Source organism: Symphalangus syndactylus, chromosome 8 (genome assembly GCF_028878055.3).
Source record: "Symphalangus syndactylus isolate Jambi chromosome 8, NHGRI_mSymSyn1-v2.1_pri, whole genome shotgun sequence".
NCBI lineage: Eukaryota > Metazoa > Chordata > Mammalia > Primates > Hylobatidae > Symphalangus > Symphalangus syndactylus.
Genome location: NC_072430.2, coordinates 86,281,193 through 86,300,478, shown reverse-complemented (window position 1 = coordinate 86,300,478; position 19,286 = coordinate 86,281,193). Strand labels below are relative to the sequence as shown.

The 19,286-nt window shown below is 36.7% G+C and overlaps 1 protein-coding gene across 3 annotated transcripts in view; it reads left to right on the top strand.

Moving 5' to 3' along the window:
* PDE1A (phosphodiesterase 1A) overlaps positions 1-15,258 on the top strand; it is a 481,643-nt gene extending 466,385 nt beyond the window's left edge. For all 3 annotated transcript variants that reach the window (XM_055289921.1, XM_055289924.2, XM_055289928.2), the window contains 2 exons: positions 7,609-7,722; positions 12,728-15,258. In XM_055289921.1, the coding sequence (XP_055145896.1) occupies positions 7,609-7,679 (71 nt within the window). In that variant the 3' untranslated portion in view covers positions 7,680-7,722; positions 12,728-15,258. The remainder of the gene's footprint in view (positions 1-7,608; positions 7,723-12,727) is intronic.
* Positions 15,259-19,286: the final 4,028 nt, after the last annotated feature.

Sequence of the window (19,286 nt, the reverse complement as noted above, 5' to 3'; positions counted from 1 at the left end):
AAGGCAATTGAAGTTTGTTTTGTTGTTGTTGTTGTTTGTTTGTTTTCTTAATCCAGCTTTACAAAGAAAACTCAATCAACCAGAATAGTTTATTCAGATTATTTAAAGGAAAGCCAAAATGTTTGCATCATTTTACAAATTATTTTTTCCAAGTTTTAGCTTTTGAAACTCACTTAGGTAGATAGTTAAAATCAATATTCTACAGTTAATTTGTCCTATTTATAAAGATAAAGAATATGTGAATTTTTGGCACATCTCTCACACTCAAGTGCAGCCATCACCGGAATAGTGTACATTGTACCCATTAAGTAATTTCTCATCCCTTACCTGCCTCCAAACCTCCTACCCTTCAGTATCTCCAACATCAGACTCAATTCTCATCCCATTTTTCATCCTAATTGAGAAATCAGAGCAGCCCCATGTTGCCTTTCACATCAACTTGCCTCTACGAGCCAAATCTGATCATTTCCATGGCTGATTCCTGCTACTCTTTACAAGAGATAAAGTGTGATTTGAATGGTCTTAACTTCACCACTCCAGAGCTTCTCTCTCCATTGCCACCCCCAACTTCTCTACCTTCAATCAATGCCTGTGCATTCTTATCATCTCCCTGCTCTCAGAGCCTGCTTTCTTTTAAGAAGATCTGCGATTCGGTCACAAAGTTCCTTCTAGGGATAATAACATTTTAATAGGTGTCAGAGCCTTCCTCTAAAAGAATGACACTCTGATGGAGAAATGATTGCTTCAACCAGTGGGTAGGAGCTCACAGTAGTTTTCTCAACTGGGCTTCATTTCTTTCCTGGCGTATCATTTTTCTTTTCAACCACCTGCCTTTGCTCAGACTCCACCTTACCTCCTTATCCCTTCGCTAAGAGCATACTCCTACCTGTGTGCCAACAAAACATATACAATCTTTAGACCCAATTTTAGACAACTCTTTCAAGGAGCCAGCTGAACTACCTCCCACATTGTTAAACTATTTCAGTGTAACTTAAGCACTAAGATTTCTGGCTATCTGACAAGGTATTAGCTTCCCCAAGTTGAGTATAATTTCACTGATTTGCAGATGAACATACATATAAATTTTTCATTTTCCATAGATCACCTGTAAAACTCCCTAGATATCTAGATGCCTAGCACATAGACATTGGGTGCAAGTCTAAAGCTTGCTAAAGTAAATTGTTGTATTTTCCTCAAAATCAGATGTTTCTATTTTTCTTTAATGAACCAATACGTAATTTACCTATTTCTTGATTTGCATCTTATGTAACACTTTAAGGTATTACTTTCTCTAATTGTAGATGGTTGGAGCTAGCACATTTGGGAATTAAGTGGAATTATGTTTTCACAGCCTTCTCTTTCTTCTGCCTAGTGTACAGTCCTCTTTTCTCTTACTGTTGCCTTCACGCATACTGCAAAGTAAAAGAACACATACAACTGCTTCTTCTCCAAATGCATTAAAATTAAGAGGAAAAAAATAGGCTGGGCACAGTGGCTGATGCCTGTAATCCCAGGTCTTTGGGAGGCTGAGGTGGGTGGATCACCTGAGGTCAGGAGTCCCAGACCAGCCTGGCCATCATGGCGAAACCCCGTCTCTACTAAAAATACAAAAATTAGCTGGGCGTGGTGGCAGGTGCCTGTAATCCCAGCTACTTCGGAGGGTGAGGCAGGAGAATCACTTGAACCTGGGAGGCAGAGGTTGCAGTGAGCCAAGATCGTGCCATAGCACTCCAGCCTGGGCAACAAGAGCGAGACTCCATGTCAAAAAAAAAAAAAAAAAAAAAAAAGGAAAAAAAAATAGGGAAAGTATTTCCCCTGGTATTAAAATAGATTTCTTTTTCCCAGCATGTAAGGCAAACTACATTATATGGATGCCAAAACACCAATTAAAATCAGAATATCTGATTTATCCTACATTACATTTCTCCAATGACTGTAACTTTAATCTTTGATCACCAATTTATTCTAGTTATCTGCAACATAAACTATATAAATTGTCTAAAAGTAAAACTGAAGCAACTTAGAGATGTGCCTGCTTAAGGAAATACTATTATACATAGCAAAGGTAATATTCTTCTCATGAAAAAATAAGAATGCAGTGTTACTCAGAGCTAGTATTTCTGTTGAAAAGACTGCACAAACCAATTTCGTGGTATTTTTTTTTTTTTTTTTGAGACAGAGTGTCGCTCTGTCGCCCAGGCTGGAGTGCAGTGGCGCGATCTCGGCTCACTGCAAGCTCCGCCTCCCGGGTTCACGCCATTCTCCTGCTTCAGCCTCTCTGAGTAGCTGGGACTACAGGCGCCCGCCACCACGCCCGGCTAATTTTTTAGTATTTTTAGTAGAGACGGGGTTTCACCGTGGTCTTGATCTCCTGACCTCGTGATCCACCCGCCTCCGCCTCCCAAAGTGCTGGGATTACAAGCGTGAGCCACCGTGCCCGGCCGCTATTTTTCAAACACCATTTATTACTGCTGTTAAATTTAAAAAATTAACTGGGGCATTGCTCTGAGGAATAGCTTGTGATTCTGTCTCCCAAATTCACCTAGGCTATTTTGCAATGGAATAGTCAGTTACCCCTCTAATCATGTGTTTCTCATCTCTAAAATGAAAATCATAACGATGATTTTCCCACTTACACGCAGGGATTGTTGGGCTAGATAAGTAAAAAATAACGAGTACAAAATAAGCTATTAAATCATTTTGTTTTTTATATCTACATGAGAAATGGTCTTTTAATTATGGATTTGAGGTATTAGAAAAATACAAAAAGAACAACAAATTTATTTCTGTGGTAGGAAAATTACTATTGAGAACAAAACTAATTTTTTAAAGGAGTATATTTAAAGTCTATTTAAAGAAAAATATTAGGTAAGTGAGAGGATAGGTGGCATATGAATATGGCAGAATTGGTGAGGGTAGGTTACTCATGATTGTAGCTTGGGAAACAGTCAAACTAGAGGCCAAGATTCTGGTTGTCCTTTGTCAGAGGGATCCAGCCCCTTGCTGGCTTTAAGACTTTGGGCAGATAGCTTTCAAGTTATGTCTCAGATTCCACAATTGTTCAACCTTACTTTATAAGATTGCTGTGAGGGGGGCCGGGCATGGTGGCTCACACCTGTAATCCCAGCACTTTGGGAGGCCAAGGCAGGTGGATCACCTGAAGGTCAGGAGTTCAAGATCAGCTTGGCCAAAATGGTGAAACCCGTGTGTATGAAAAATGAAAAAAAACAAAAAACAAAAAAATTAGCTGGGTGTGGTGGCAGATGCCTGTGGTGGCAGATGCCTATAGTCCCAGCTACTTGGGAGGCTGAAGCAGGAGAATCGTTTGAACCCAGGAAGTGGAGGTTGCAATGGGCTGAGATCGCACCATTGCACTCCAGCCTGGACAACAAGAGCAAAACCTTGTCTCAAAAAATAATAATAAGTTTGCTGTGAGGATTCAGGGAAGTGAGGTGAGTGAAGCACTTAGAATAGTGTCTGCCACCTAGTTGGTGTTCACAAAGTATTGATTATTACTGGTATATTTTCAATTGTATAATAATTTATCCTAACAGGTTATTTCTCAGATAGTTAGTGAGACCCTGACTGGAGGACAAAAGTCTCTAATGTCCACTTGATAGTGTGTTTGGTGTAATTCCCTGCAAGTCTTATTCACAGCACCAGGAGTCTAACACATTATGATTCTAATATGGTAAAAGTGAGCTCAAATTGCAATCTAAAAGCCTAGATTAGCTAAATTTAGAGGATTTCTGTCGGTTTTGGTAAGTCTGTCTCTCCTATAACAACTATCCCCTCCCTGCTCCTTGAAGAATTGAGACTCTATTTACAAAGCAAACCCATAAAATTTCTATCATTTTACAAATTACTTTGGTAGATTTGAACTTTTGAAACTGGTTGAGATGAACACCTAAAACTCTTTGAAATGAACAGAATTATTGATGTTCCTTTATTTTCACTTGTTTTCCTGGCTGACAAACAAGTTTATATGCAATTTCTTTGAGCAGGCCACTTGCATTCATTCCTAATGAGCAGCTTTCTATATATATGACGTTGCAAATCCTTTCAATAAAATGAAATTCAAAGGTGACGCTACTGGTCTTCTTGAAGTACCAGTGAATTAAAAGCCAACCGTCTTGACTTCAGGTTATCTATTTATGATCTGCATTGTAGAAAGTCAACTGATATTCTGGGCCTATTTCTTGCCTGAAAAATGAAGTTAGACTAGATCAAGTTTTAATCCAGGGTTATATAGAGAGGGTCAGAATACTTAGAGAGGGATTTCTTTTTACTAGTCTTTAACTGAAATTTATCATTTTCTTCATTTGTAGGAAAGAATACACATCAACATTTATGGCATTTTTGTCATCAATGGAACTGTATATGTATTTATTGTATACTTATTATACACATATTTAGTGTAGCAACCTTGAAGTATCATTTTATATCATTATTTCAAAACTACATAGGTAGACCTTCAATTAGACCTTTTCTATTATTATTATTATACTTTAAGTTTTAGGATACATGTGCACAATGTGCTGGTTTGTTACATATGTATCCATGTGCCGTGTTGGTGTGCTGCACCCATTAACTCGTCATTTAGCATTAGGTATATCTCCTAATGCGGTCCCTCCCCCACCCCCCCACCCTACAACAGTCCCTGGAGTGTGATGTTCCCCTTCCTGTGTCCATGTGTTCTCATTGTTCAGTTCCCACCTATGAGTGAGAACATGCAGTGTTTGGTTTTAGACCTTTTAATTTAATGCATTAATGAAGCATATATAACACTATAGCACATCACTAGGTTTACTTAAATATGTTGATAACTGTATTTTAGTAACTGTATCTTAGTAATCATGTATATTTTATTTTATTTATAAATTGTACTTTGAAAAGCTAGCCATAGGCTTCACCAGACTACAAGAGGGGCCTAAGATTCAAAACCATTTGGAACCTTGGTATATGGGTGTTTCTCAAAGCCTTTATATGGTACACTCTTGGGCCAGAAAGGTCATCTAAGATGATCTTTAATGGATTGAAAATGCAAATTATTTCCTCTTCATGGGAGAATAATATGTCAGAATGACTTTCTTTTTTATGAAGTACTAAGAGTCACTAACAAATAGTATTGCCCAAGTTAATTGTAAAGGCATCTACAACTAAAGATTTATCAACTAAAATAATGTAATTTGGATTTGCTGAGGACTCTGCTATCTGGCTGTCATGAAATTCCTCGGCAATTGTGTGTCTACTCCTGAAAAGAGCTGGAATTTTAGTTTTCAAGGAAGACCCTTTTTCAGTGCTACAAAACTCTCATCTTGAGTTCATCATAGTTTTTAATTGTTGCTAATCACATGTACAGAATTATTATTGGGTAAATATGTGTATCATTTGAGGATTTGTTATTTTTTATAATTGCTGCCTTGTTACCATTTGATTACTTTCTTTTTCTTTTACTCTTTTATTACTGCTGATTTCTTTATCCACTAGAAATAAGATAAATAATTTGGTGGTGGATGGCCTTAGTAATGGCCTTTACCCATTATAAAAAGTTCTCTAAAAAATTTTGAGAACCAGTGAATTAGTTAATTACTTCTATTTCTTTCTTGTAATTTAGTCTGTTCTTTTTACTATGTTCTATTCTAGACTGTTTTGTTCTGTTCTAATCTAGTCTTAAGTAACAGAATATTACATCAGAATTTAAACCAAGACTCTAACATGATAAATGTCAGAAAAAAAAAACCTGATTTTTGAGACAAGAATTTCAAAGAAATTCAAAACTCACTAATAAGATGCATAAAACCCTTTCCCAATTTCAAACAAATGAAAAGATCAGGTTACTGAGCTTGAAAAAAAAAGATTTAGGAGGACGATTTCTTTAAAGACTTCTCTGCTATTGGGAAAAGGGTAGAAATGCGTCCTTCTTCACCTCAAATCAAGGGAGGAGAACTTCACCAAGACTCTTGGAGAGATTGAAGTTAAGAGCATATTGAGAATGGAATCTAGTTCCTACCTGAGAGATCTAAAGAGTCAAATGGTGGCAGGTGAGCCAAAGGAGAGAAGGCTGTGTAGATTTCAGCTTTTCTTGCAGTCATTCATGGAAACAAATGACTCAAGAGTGTGTCATGTGAACCAAATGTACCCACCCACATTTGGAAAGTTGATGGGACCTCAGCAGACAGAAGCTGGAAATGTACCAGCAAATTTCCAGGGGCTGTGGACATTGTAAAGAAGCCAGAGATTCATGGGTCTTACCAACCTGGTAAAAAGCCATGGTCCTTGGCAAGAATTCTGTTAAGAGCCCATGACTGTGCTCACAGAAAATAAAGGCAGCTGTAAACGCCTGCCAGGTCTAGTGAGTGCAAAGCCATCCTACAACACTGCTGCTCCTCTTAGCCTTCTTCTCTCCCCTGCTCACGAGTCCAAAGTAGCCAGTGGAGGGAAAGCAAACAAGAAATGAGAGAAACATCAACCATACACACCCCACCCCCCTCCACACACACAGGCACCATTTCTGGGTTCTGTAACAAACACAAGGTGGGAAAGGAGTCTTATCTTTGTTTGACGATGTGTATTACATGAGACCAGACCTTCTATTGAGATTTTGGCAACTTAATGTGATCACAGGATGTTTTTAGTTCTCTAAGAATGATCAGGAAAGTCATGAGACTACCTGAAATTTTCGTCTTGGCTGAGAAGATAAGTCCTCACTCTCCATATTGTAAAGACAAAATTGTTTTGTAATAGCACCTTATAAATTCTGTATGTCCACTAATTACATAACCTCAACAAAAATCTGCTGCAACTAAATGGATACAGTGCTACAATATATGTTAAAGGAATTATAACAAAGTTAATTGGTGCAAAGTTTAATTGTTAGAATATCTTTACTCAAACTTCAGACAGAAAGAACCTTTTGTTGTATATGACTATTTCCTGAACTATCAAGATATTTCAAGTAATTGACTCAAAAATTAATTTCTGTTTATTTTGTTTACTTTGTTACTTATGTAATAAGACTCTTATCTATACATTTTGCTTTATACTTCTATTTTCATAGATTCTCTACAACCTCTCCAGAAATGTTGAAAGATTTTTCCATGCTAATATTTTTTTCTTCAAAGTTTATATGGACACTGAGTGATTCCAAGATTAGTTTGTCTTGACAGATGGTATCTTAAACACTACTATCCTTTCATGCTCATTTTTAAATATCATAGCAACTAAGCAATGTGTGGTTAAAAAAAATTGATCATTAGAAGGTTTAGTTAAAGGAATTTGTTCCAATTAAAAAATATTCAGAAAAAAACATGATTTTTACATGGGATTTAATAGATGTTTAAACATGTTTCATTTATTTTATTTCTGTATTTTCAGATTAAATCACAGCTTGAGAAAGTTATGGAACCAACAGAAGATAGCTTGTTATACTATGTAGATCCACAGGCTAAAAGGAAAATGTTTGGTATCTTTAAAAAAATGTGCCACAAAATCCATTGTAAAATTCAGTCTTCAACATTTTACAAAGTTCTTCCGTCTCCTAAACTTATTAGTTTTTTCCAAAGCCTTATTTTATTTTGTTTTGCTTTTGTTTCCTTATGTTTTTAGGTGAACCTGATCATAAGAACTCAGAAGACTTAGTAAATGCTGAAGAAAAACATGATGAGACATATTCATAGGCCCGAAACACCTTAAAGACTTCTGTCATTTTAAACATGAGAGGTAATTTTATTTTATAGACAACAAACTTAACTTCTAAAATAAATGGTTTGCAGAATACCATTATAGATGAAATTATCTTATTTAAATGCCCTCCTAGATTTTTTTTTAATCTCTATCATCAATCCTTTGAGACAAAATCTTAACAGGTAAACTTTAAATATTTACCTTTTCAAATAGTTCTTAATTTGTTAATCAACAAAAGTTATATTTACTGGACTGAAATTTTCAATCTTTAAAAATAATTTAAAAAATGGCCAGCGCAGTGGCTCATGCCTGTAGTTCCAGCACTTTGCGAGGCTGAGGCGGGCGAATCACAAGGTCAGGAGTTTGAGACCAGCCTGGCCAACATAGTGAAATCCCGTCTCTACTAAAAATATAAAAAATTAGCTGGGTGTGGTGGCAGGCACCTGTAATCCCAGCTACTTGGGAGGCTGAAGTAGGAGAGTTGCTTGAACCTGAGAAGCGAAGGTTGCAGCGAGCCGATATCAGGCCACTATACTCCAGCCAGGGTGATGGTGCAAGACTCCATCTCAAAATAATGATAATAATAACAATAATAAATACGTTCACGGGGATGTTTAATCCTCATTTCTTTTTCCACGTCATGTAAGAAATATAAATGTTTTAGACTGATTTCTTGTTTTATTTCATGTAAAAATATGTTTATACCCAGTAATTAAAACAAAGCAAGTACATATTATAAAGCAAATATCATGTTCGTTAAAATCTGTGAATATGTGCATCTATGGTTCTCTTTTTTTTTTTTTGAGACGGAGTCTCGCTCTGTTGCCCAAGCTGGAGTGCAGTGGCTCAATCTCGGCTCACTGCAAGCTCCGCCTCCCAGGTTCACGCCATTCTCCTGCCTCAGCCTCTCCGAGTAGCTGGGACTACAGGCACCTGCCACCACGCCCGGCTAATTTTTTTGTATTTTTAGTAGAGACGGGGTTTCACATTGGTCTCGATCTCCTGACCTCCTGATCCGCCCGCCTCGGCCTCCCAAAGTGCTGGGATTACAAGTGTGAGCCACTGTGCCCGGCCTATGGTTCTGTTTTTAAAAATTCAGCTTCTAGGGCTTGTTTTCAGTCTACCAAATTATTAACTCTGGGATTGATGCCTTGAAAATTTGAATTTTTGATAAGCCAATCTGTTGATATTTCTCTCCACTAAAATTGAGAACCACTGTCTTAAACTGATGGCGGAGATATGGGCAGTTAGAAAGAAGGGATGTGTATTTACAATGGAGGTGTCTTAATATCTACTAAAAATAAGAAGAAGTAAAGAACAAAATCCGAGTGTTATAAGGCATCCTGTTGTGGGGGTGGTGGGTTGGGGCAAGAGAAAATGCTGAGGGTACCATTCCAAACCTTAGACATGTTGTTATTATTAGTTCCACAGCTGTTACTTTAGATATGAAAGTGTTAAAATGTGATTTGCTTTTAAAATAATTTCTTCCTCAATATTCTTGAGTTACAAAGACAGTTAGTTGTAAGACTGTCTTTTATTCATAAGAATAGTTTCATTAATAGCAACAATAAGTGTCAGGCACTGTGGTGAACATCTTGCGTATATTATCTCACTTAATCTTCTCAACAATTCCAGAGTTAGTAAGTGTGATCCCTATATTGTATATAAAGCTTGGAAAGAAATCAAGTTCAAAGTGACTATTCAGCAATGAAAACCCCTCTCTGTCTTTAACAAATATATTGTTTTACATACTACATCAGTTCCTCTCCCTACTGTCTATCCAGACTATCAATATATTACCTCTAGAGCCCATGGTCATTTTAGAAGACTCCTTATGTCCTCATGATACACAGTGAAGCCCCGGAGGTATGTTTTAGGGAAAACTAGTTCAGTGGAATATTTATAGATGTTTTAAGTAACAAAGGGTTTTGTTGGCAAGTGTATATCTTTATAAAACCAAGTAAAACAAAATTAAGAATTTTTCCTACAGGTCATATTCAAGCCAGTATACATCACATAGCACCAAAACAAAACTTTAGGATCAGCATTTCCTAGACATTATGATAATGGATCTTAAATATTTATGAAAATTTTCCAAAAATTGTGTGTAGATAACAGGTTACCAATACATTTGTAAAAATAACTATTCATTGTATGAAAATACCTAAGGCAATTTATATGCATACATATGTATATGTATATGTGTGTGTGTATATATATACATATATCTGTAAGAGTCTGGCATTTCATCAGTAAAAGGTTTTGATGAGATTCAGTTGGCAGTTAATGAAGTACCTTTTTGCATTTTTCTTTTTTTTGGAGACCGAGTCTCGCTCTGTTGCCCAGGCTGGAGTGCAGTGGTGCGATCTCAGCTCACTGCAACCTCTGCCTCCCAGGTTCAAGAAATTCTCCTGCCTCAGGCCCACAAGTAGCTGGGGCTACAGGTGCCCATCCCCACGCCTGGCTAATTTTTTTGTATTTTTGTAGAAACGGGGCTTCACCGTGTTGCCCAGGCTGATCTCGAACTCTTGAGCTCAGGCAATCCACCCATCTTGGCCTTCCAAAGTGCTAGGATTACAGGCGTGAGCCACTGCGCCCGGCCCCTTTTTGCATTTTTCAACTAAAAAAACCCTAAAGCTAGAACAGTGTGCGGCCCCCGCAAACTAAATATAATATTTAAGCCCGAGCAGACGATTTGGCAATTTTTTTTTTCTGTCAAGGCCAATTAAAGTATTTAGCTTCCTTCTCAGTTTGAGAAAGCCCTGCCTTTGGTGCACAGTCTTCCAGGAAATGTGGTCTTCAGTAGCACCTTATAAATTTTGTATGTTCACTAATTATGTAACCTCAATAGAACTCTGCTGCAGCTGAGTTGATACAGTCCTACAATATATGTTAAAGGAATTATGTCAAAGTTAATTGGTGCAAAGTTTAATTGTTGGAAGATCTTTACTCAAACTTCAGACAGAAATTCACACAGCTTCCCAAAACAAGTAGGTCTTTTAAATGAGGGAAATGAGTAAGGTCTAAAAACAACAGGAGGGGTGACAATTGGCAACTATGACTCAGGCATGGTGTCTGGGAGACAACAGGCAGTGATCAGTCCTGGAAACAGAGAGGACACAGCACACCCAATCTGAAGGCTACAGTCAGCCACTCTTTGGCTCTGGCAGATTTTTACTCTGGAAGAGTAAGGGTCCAGTGTTGCCAGCTGTTTCTAGTGATTAAGAAAGGTTCTTAATGTAAACTCTTCCAATTTTTCCTATTGGCTCAAAGTTTTTTGAAATGTTTTGTGGACAAGAAAAAATATGTCTGAGGGTCAGATTTGGCTTGCAGGGTTTCTGTTGCAAATTTAGCACACCTTCTTTGTGACTGATAGCTAATTCTTTGCTGGCTGCCATCACAGAAAGTGTAGATGTTATCGCAGCCTGGCCATGTCTCTGAAAGCCATTACCTGCTTTGTTCTCAATGTGTAGGTCCCACTGTGAGGCAATTTCCCAGAAAATATTGAGCTGTAATTAAATCTGTGCCATGTTGAGACTTCATAAATCAATGTGCAACACTACACTTAGCACAAGAAAAAAGTCCTTGAAATCTACTTTTCACATTGTCGTATAATTTCGCCATCATTTCTAAGAGATTTTAGTCTATGAAAGTGTTTTGTTTTGCTTAAATTTTTCTTTTATGTTTTTGTTTATTAAAGTAAATAAAATGGAATGGTTGGATATATAATCCCAGCCTGCTTTATTATTTAAAAAGCTAATGGCATATCATTTATCACATTTTCTTTCTTGAAAGATATGTCAGGAACTTCTGGCATTTCCAAAGCAAGCCACTATCAGACCTGTTACCCACTGGGAGGAAAGCGTTCCCTATCACGACCGGTGTCTACTCTTTAACGTTGAGTGTGCTATCCAACAAGAGATCAAAATTGATGATTTGTGGGCTGTATTTAGTCAGTAGACTTGCCTGGACCTTCACACTGATTTAAAATATCCTTTGGAATGTCTTTAGGCAGGGCTTGTGTTCTTTAGTTGACTACAGTCCCTGTGAATCTAGTTGTTTTACACTCACACTGGCCCACTTAACTCATTTACACTAACTGACAGGCCCATGTGCCTATCTGATCTAGAGAACCAGAGTTTTTACTGGAATTGAACACACACACATACAAGCACACACACACACACCCAGAGCAGAAATAGGAAGAGAAATTCCAACTGATATAAAACCACTATCTATTAGAAAGATAGTAAAGAAAGCCAGGATGGGCGCGGTGGCTCACCCCTGTAATCCCAGCACTTTGGGAGGCTGAGGTGGGTGGATCACGAGGTCAGGAGATTGAGATCATCCTGGCTAACACAGTGAAACCCCGTGTCTACTAAAAATACAAACAGTTAACCAGGCTTGGTGGCGGGCGCCTGTAGTCCCAGCTACTGCGGAGGCTGAGGCAGGAGAATTGCATGAACCTGGCAGGCAGAGCTTGCAGTGAGCCGAGATCGCACCACCACACTCCAGCCTGGACGACAGAGTGAGACTCGTCTCACCAAAAAAAAAAATAATAATCAAATAAATAAATTAATTAATTAAAAATTTTTTAAAAAAGAAAGCCCTTATTTTTGACAAGGTATGTAAAGTGCAATGTGAATTGCCACACAGTAATTGATACCTGTGTATGACTAAGTGATGACCTTCAGTTTCTATGTTTTCTCTTCTTTTTTTTATTTATTTATTTTTAAATTCACAAATAAAAATGGTGTGCAATATGTTTTTTTGAAATTGTGGAATGGCTAAAACAAGCTGATTAACATATTCATTACTTCACATGCTCATCACTTTTTGTGGGGAGAACATTTAAAATCTCTCTTAGCAGCAGTTTTCAAGAATATGATCCATTGATTTTTAACTACAGTAACCATGTTTTACAGTAGACCCTTGAATTGATTCCTCCTAACTGAAATTTTGTACTCTTTGACTAGCATGCACCCAACCACTCCCCACTCTTTCTTCTCTGATCTATATTTTCATTTGGATTTTATTTCAGGACAATGAAAACAGCATGAAAACATCCTAAATTCTCAACTTTCCACAAAGCTATGGCTCTTCTTTCACCATAGAATTGGATTGGGCCATTTTAATTGACTCCTATACAAGGAATTAAGAAGAACATAAATTTTGAGCTAGTAACTCTGGCCAAATAAATACACTCAAGTTTTTATCGGAGTTTTTGGCCAGTGCTTCTGCCATTTTCTTTCCTCCACAATTTGGCCTTCTTCAATCAAGCCACAGAAATTTGTGAGACAAAAGTCAGACAGTTTTTAATTTTTCTTGCTTTGAACTCTGTCATAATGACTGTGCAATACATGTGCAGAAGATGAGATATTTTAAAATTTACTTCCTTGCACTGTCTTACACAGAGTGCTATAACTATAAATTTTTCAAGATCTTAAATAAAAGGAAGCAAAAACAAAATTATGGAAAAAAATTTTTTGTTGTGCTGGGGAATAGACTATTTAGATTGTCCTTCTTATTTTAAATGCATGGGAACAGAATGACAGGTGGGATGCTGAGGAGCTGGTTGAAGCATCAGAGCAGTGCTACAATCCAACAATGGAGCATTAGATCCCCAGCTAGGTGACCTGATGAACACCTTTGTAAACTCTCATACTGGGAAATGGCAGTGAAACCTTTTTCTGAACCCGTGGACCAGCCTGCGTCCATCCCCATGGTTTCAAAGCACGAATGCATTACCTCCATGGGTGTAGTTACAAGCAAGTCACATGCTATCTACAGTTCATGATAACAAGACCGTCAACCACTGGTGGAGACAGACACTAGAATGGAAAATGAAATTTGCCAGCGGGATGTTTATCCCATCAGGATGTAACAAAATATATTACCAGCCAAGAGATAAGAGACAAGATTGTGTGTGTGTGTGTGCAAAAATGTCTACGAAAATGAAAACCCACACTTTTCTGTACAGATAACATTATTTGATGTGACTTTTATATTTTACTACACAGAAACAAACTGCAGCCCTCAGAGGCCCTGCTTCCTTGTCATGTTTTGCCTGAGCATGTGCAAAGCCCTTCCTTTGCTTAAAGCTGAAAAACTACCTTTATGCGTTGTTAGCGGACAAGAAAGGTCAAGCACAATTAGATGTTGTAACTTTTCACTGTACAAGCATTGCAATGATTGTGAGCTTCAGTGAATTTATCTTTGTGAAAGGTAAAAATTGGCTGGAAAGAATCAAGAGTGGCCATCAATTAAATCATGCAAAGGAGGATCCATCCATCCTAACAAGTTTTCTGCTGCACCTGCTTCCTTCCTGGGTTCCACAATGTTAAGCAATATTTTAGAAAAGGGTACAATCGGAAGCTTTTAAGCCTAAGTGGTGAGATTTTATAACTCACAACTTAGATCTCTTTTAATGTGTAAGCCATATTCTATATGCATATTTAGTATGCATCATTGTAATTTAAGATATATTTGGATGTAGGCTGTATAAAATGCTTTTAATTGTTCTGTGAATAGATCCTTAGCTTTAGTTTCACCTGAATCTTGTGCAAAACACAGCTAAATAATTGAATTGTATTATAGACATTACGATGTAATTGATATTTTAAATGTAAGGAGTAAGACTGATCTATAATCATGTGCTGGGGAAAACATTTATAGATATGTACATCATGGTTACTTTTTGTCCTTTCAAATGGACTTTTTATTTCTATTTATGGAGAGACTGTAACTACTGCTTTTAATGTCTTTTTAAAGCAAGCTATTTACCAGCTAGAAAATATCATGCATTTAAAATAGAATCTATCTGGGGAGTCTAATTACTTGTTCCTATTTGAGCCAGTTGTCTTTCAGTAAAGCTATAGAATCTCTCAAAGAAGTAAATAGAAATACTACTTCTTAAATGTCATAGGAAGCATATCCACTTTGTTTCTATTAATACTTTAAGATCTATAAGACCTTATTACTAAAAAGTAGAGGAATATAAAGAATTCATCAATTTCTGTATATGGGCTTTAACCTAATTTTCCAGGTTCTGCGACTTATAAAGCACTGTGACCAAACTTCCAGAGAGAGTGAAAAAAAAAGAAAAAAAAAAGTTTTACTCCTTCAGAAGAATTGTCATGCTACTGCTGTACTTATTTTCCTAATCTCTCTCTTTCTATCTGCTACACTCCCTCCTTTTCTTTTTCTTTTAAGCTTTTATATTTATTCCTTCCTTTGTTTTCCTCTCTGTAAGACAGCTACTACTTAGCACTAATTAGTAGAAAGTCAGAGTGGAGGTTATCTGTGCATGTCTTTCTGCAAACATTACTGTTGAGCCCATCTGAAGAGAGGGATTGATAGGTTAGGCTGTTGCACCGTGAATGTCCTGCTTTGCATTTTTAACCTCAGCTCCCCAACATACATATCTTGCAGTTTAAATGCCTTTTCATTTAACCGAAACCTCTTTTATTTCATTTTTAACATGACAACCTACAATTCTTGTGTTTTCATTATGCTGTATTTTTGGGTTTCTTATTACATGTGATTGCTAAATAAATCATATTTGAGGGAAAACATTGTGCAACATTTGGTGTTTGTTTTATGCAATTCAAGTTAGTGAGGCATTGAAAAGTTGGAGAAATTGGGGGAAACCAAAACGAGACCAACTTAAAAATTGATATGAGTTTGGTAAGAAAGTGCTTTTTGCTCCATTAAATAAATACTGATTGAATTACTTATTATTATACCTATTATTCATAAGCTGCTGGCTGGAAGCATGGTGCATATATGAATATGGAAATATTTCCTCTAGAAATTTCAATTCTTATAAAGAAGATATCTACACAGACTATAATTTATACATAATAACTAGAATGCCACATAAAAAAGTAACCAGTTGCAAATAAAATGCACCTATGTATATTTGAGGAGGTAAAAAACTGCTTCTGTCTTCAGAGCTTTCAGGACTAAGTGGTGCATCAGTTGGCATTTAGTAAATAAAAACGAGTTTATAAACATTGCCTGTTTTCCATGTGTGGCCTCCATGTAAATGCTTAACAATATTATCTCAAATACTCACAATAATCCAGTAAAGTGGTGTGGATATGAACAAAGGAAACCAAGTCTTAGAGAAAAAGCTTTGTCCAAGGCCATGCAGGTCTCCATTGGCAGACTCCACACTGGATTTGGTTCTATGTTTCTCCGGCACCTTGTTTGCTTTCTACAACATCCACGTGGGGCTGGGCAGAAGCACAGCAGAAGGAAAGGCTCTGTGAAGAAGAGCAACATGAATAAGGCAACACCAGAGAAGAATAAAGTAGCAACGAGTGTTGAGTCAAGGTGAAGACCTAGTGAGTCTCAATTAATTGAATTAAGAGTAACTGGCATGGTATGTGTGAAACCTTAGGCTGTGTCTCTGTGAAGCCAATGAGTTCCAGAAGAAGATGTAAAAACTTAACTGGTCATCAAATATGTGACACTTAGCTGAATTTTTTACTTTAAGTATGATTACATGATAAATTTCCACCTAATACCAAAAAGCTTTCAAAGGCTATATTTTAAATATAAAAGTCCATATTTATATTTAGAAATATAATTTAGATATAAAACACGTATTTCCTTTGGAAGCAATAATATATTAAGCCTTCTGTCCTCTGTTTAAATGTTTTTCTAAATATGGCAAAGCTTCTCTACCATTTAGTACAAGTCCTAGACAATAAAGACAATGTATATTTTAGAGTCAAAAAAGCAAACACCTAATAATGTCATGCATTATTACATTAATCTTATCATTTCTTTGGAGGTAGTTGTAAATATTTAAGATACATTTTCTATATATGGGCCAACATTATGTTTAAAGCTCTAGTTGGGGCTTTTTATCTCTTAATAACATTAATTAATTTCTAGGTAATTTGCTTAATACGTGCAAAGGTTGGAGAGTTTCCTTTGCATCTCAGTTGATATATTTTTATCTCTGACAATTAAAGAGTATAATCATGTAGTTTTAGTTTATTGTAGTCATACTAGTGCATTAGATTATTTTCTTACATTATCTCTTTTACTTCCTACAACTACTCTGTAAGGCATTATTATTCCATATTATAGGTAAGGAAGTGTGGCAGAGGAAGGTAAAATAATTTGTGTAAGGTCAGGCAACTAGTAAGTAGAGGAACCAGATCTGAAGTCTAAGGGAGTCTGACTCAAAACCACTAAGCTAGGTTGCCTCTGGCCACTGGAGTAGGATCTGTCAAGTTTTTTCTACTTATGATATTCATTACCTTCCTTTTTTACTCTTTGTTCCATTTTGCAGGCTCTTGTCCCTAACAACTATCACTTTGAGAAGGCAGAATTTTCAGTGACCAACAGCAGGACTGTGTGTGCCTTGGTGACCAATTTAACCATGTATTACTGTAGAAAAGGTGTCTTTTATTCTTGTGGATGGGAGAAACCATTTTCCATACTTAATATATGACTGTAAAATGTCCTTTTCAAAAGTAACCACTGGTCCTCACTCTAGACTCTTGCTACTCAAAATGGGGTCCACACCTGTGAACTTCTTAAAAATAATCTCAGGTTTATATTAAACTGGAATTGGCATTTCACAAAGATAACTAGGTGATTTCTATACAAATCACTGTTCTAGACAGTAATTACATACTATGGAGAGAATTCTAAGTACCTACTTGGCACTTAAATACAAGGTTGTTTTTCTTCACAGTACAGGTTCTTAAGAAGTGACTTTTGACTCCTGTACCCTTCCTCAGATCTATCAGCAAACATTATGGAACAAAGGCCAAAGGTTCAGGCTCTTGTGTCATTTGATGAAGTGTATATCTCTGTATTGATGAAATGTGGTTCTTTACATGAATAATTAGAGGAGGACTTGGAAGAAAGACATTAAGACTTGGAAAAAGACGTTAAATGTGTGAGCATGACCATATGGCTTTCAGAGCAAAAAAATCTTTGAAAGCAAAATTCTTTATAAGAGCCATTAACATAGTTGATTGATCCTGTTTTCATTGGCCTATCAAATATTGCAATTGAATTATATAGCTTACAGAGGCAACTTTACCTTGCACAAGTGATAAATACATAACTGTTAACCTAAAAACATAGTTTGATGTGTTTCACTCTTATCTGTCAGCTTTTTTTAAAACCTTAAAATACAGAAAAAGTTATGGAGAATATGCCTGAAATGTATGGGGTAGGATGAGGGAGAGGACATGGAACATTAGAGCTAATTGCCAAGACTAGAGTGGAAGGAAAAGAGTTTGTGTTCACTTTGGAAGCAGCAAAAGCCACCTGAATCCAGAAACATAATACACCAAGGAAAACAAAAAGAAAACAGGGAGCTGATATTGGTTTATAGAAGGAAAGGGAGCTGGGTGTATTTTCACAGCGACATAAGCCCAGAGAGTGTACAGGATGGGTAGCTGGGAGACCTCATTCCATCTGAAACTGTGGGGTGAGCCACACAGTGAGAAAAGATAACGTATTAGGCAATAGGAATGAGGGAGAACTGAAAGGGCAAAAAGATGGTGAGATGACATTTGTTCTTTGGTTTACCGAAGAAGCATTGGCTTTGGGCAACTGAATTTGGCTGGGCAAATTTTTCTGCATATGGTACAACTTTCTGTCTTTTTGAGTCCTATATTTACATCCCATCATAAGCCAACAAACAGTGTAATTGTTTCTTGCGTGGGTGTCTTATTTGCTGTTTGGGATTTGCACCTTGAAGAGGCTGAAGCATGCTTAGGATTCTAAGGAACCTCCCCTGACCTGAAGGACTTTTAAATTAAATAAATACAAAACTCACAACATTCAGCTTTTCTTTAGGCAAAGCCAGGCTCAGAAAGCCCTACTAATGTGGCAATGTCACGCCTTCAGGTGTTTCTTGCTTTCAGAGCACAGAGTTAGACATGCACCAACCTATTCAGAAGTCAGATGCTCCAAAGGTAATGGGAACTAAGCCTGTGAGGAGGTACAAAACCAAGGGGCCGTAGTATTAATCCATGTGCTGTAATTTCAAATTTTAAGATAACAGAGAGACCCAAGCCATGTTTAATAAACTTCTGGAAGGTAAATAGTAATAGCCACTGACTGATATTATATCAAATACACAGCTGAGGTGTATGCACACACACACACAGAAACACACACACATATATAAAATCTTCGTGATCTCATATATATGGAAGAAAAAATTAATATTATGAAGATCTGTAGTGAGTGAGAGTTTATATGAAGAGCAGGAATCTATTTTTTTTCCAAGTCAAACTTTTTTTCCATAGATATGATCCTATAAATTATCTTTTAGAGATCACATACTCCCTAAAAAAAAATTTTTTTTCAAAATCCTTGACTTTGGATGTTGATGAAATGTTTACTTTTACCCTCAACTTCATTGGCATTCCATCTTACCATTTCTAAATTATTACCTAAATATAGATATAAAATATGTCCTTTTTAATGTACTCATTCTAAAAGATATTAAAGTGCACTAGAGTTCATTATTAAAAATTGATTTTCTGATGAATAATATCATACATGCATATGAACAAGTGAAAATGAAAATGTCTATTTAAAATTAAGAATATTCCTGT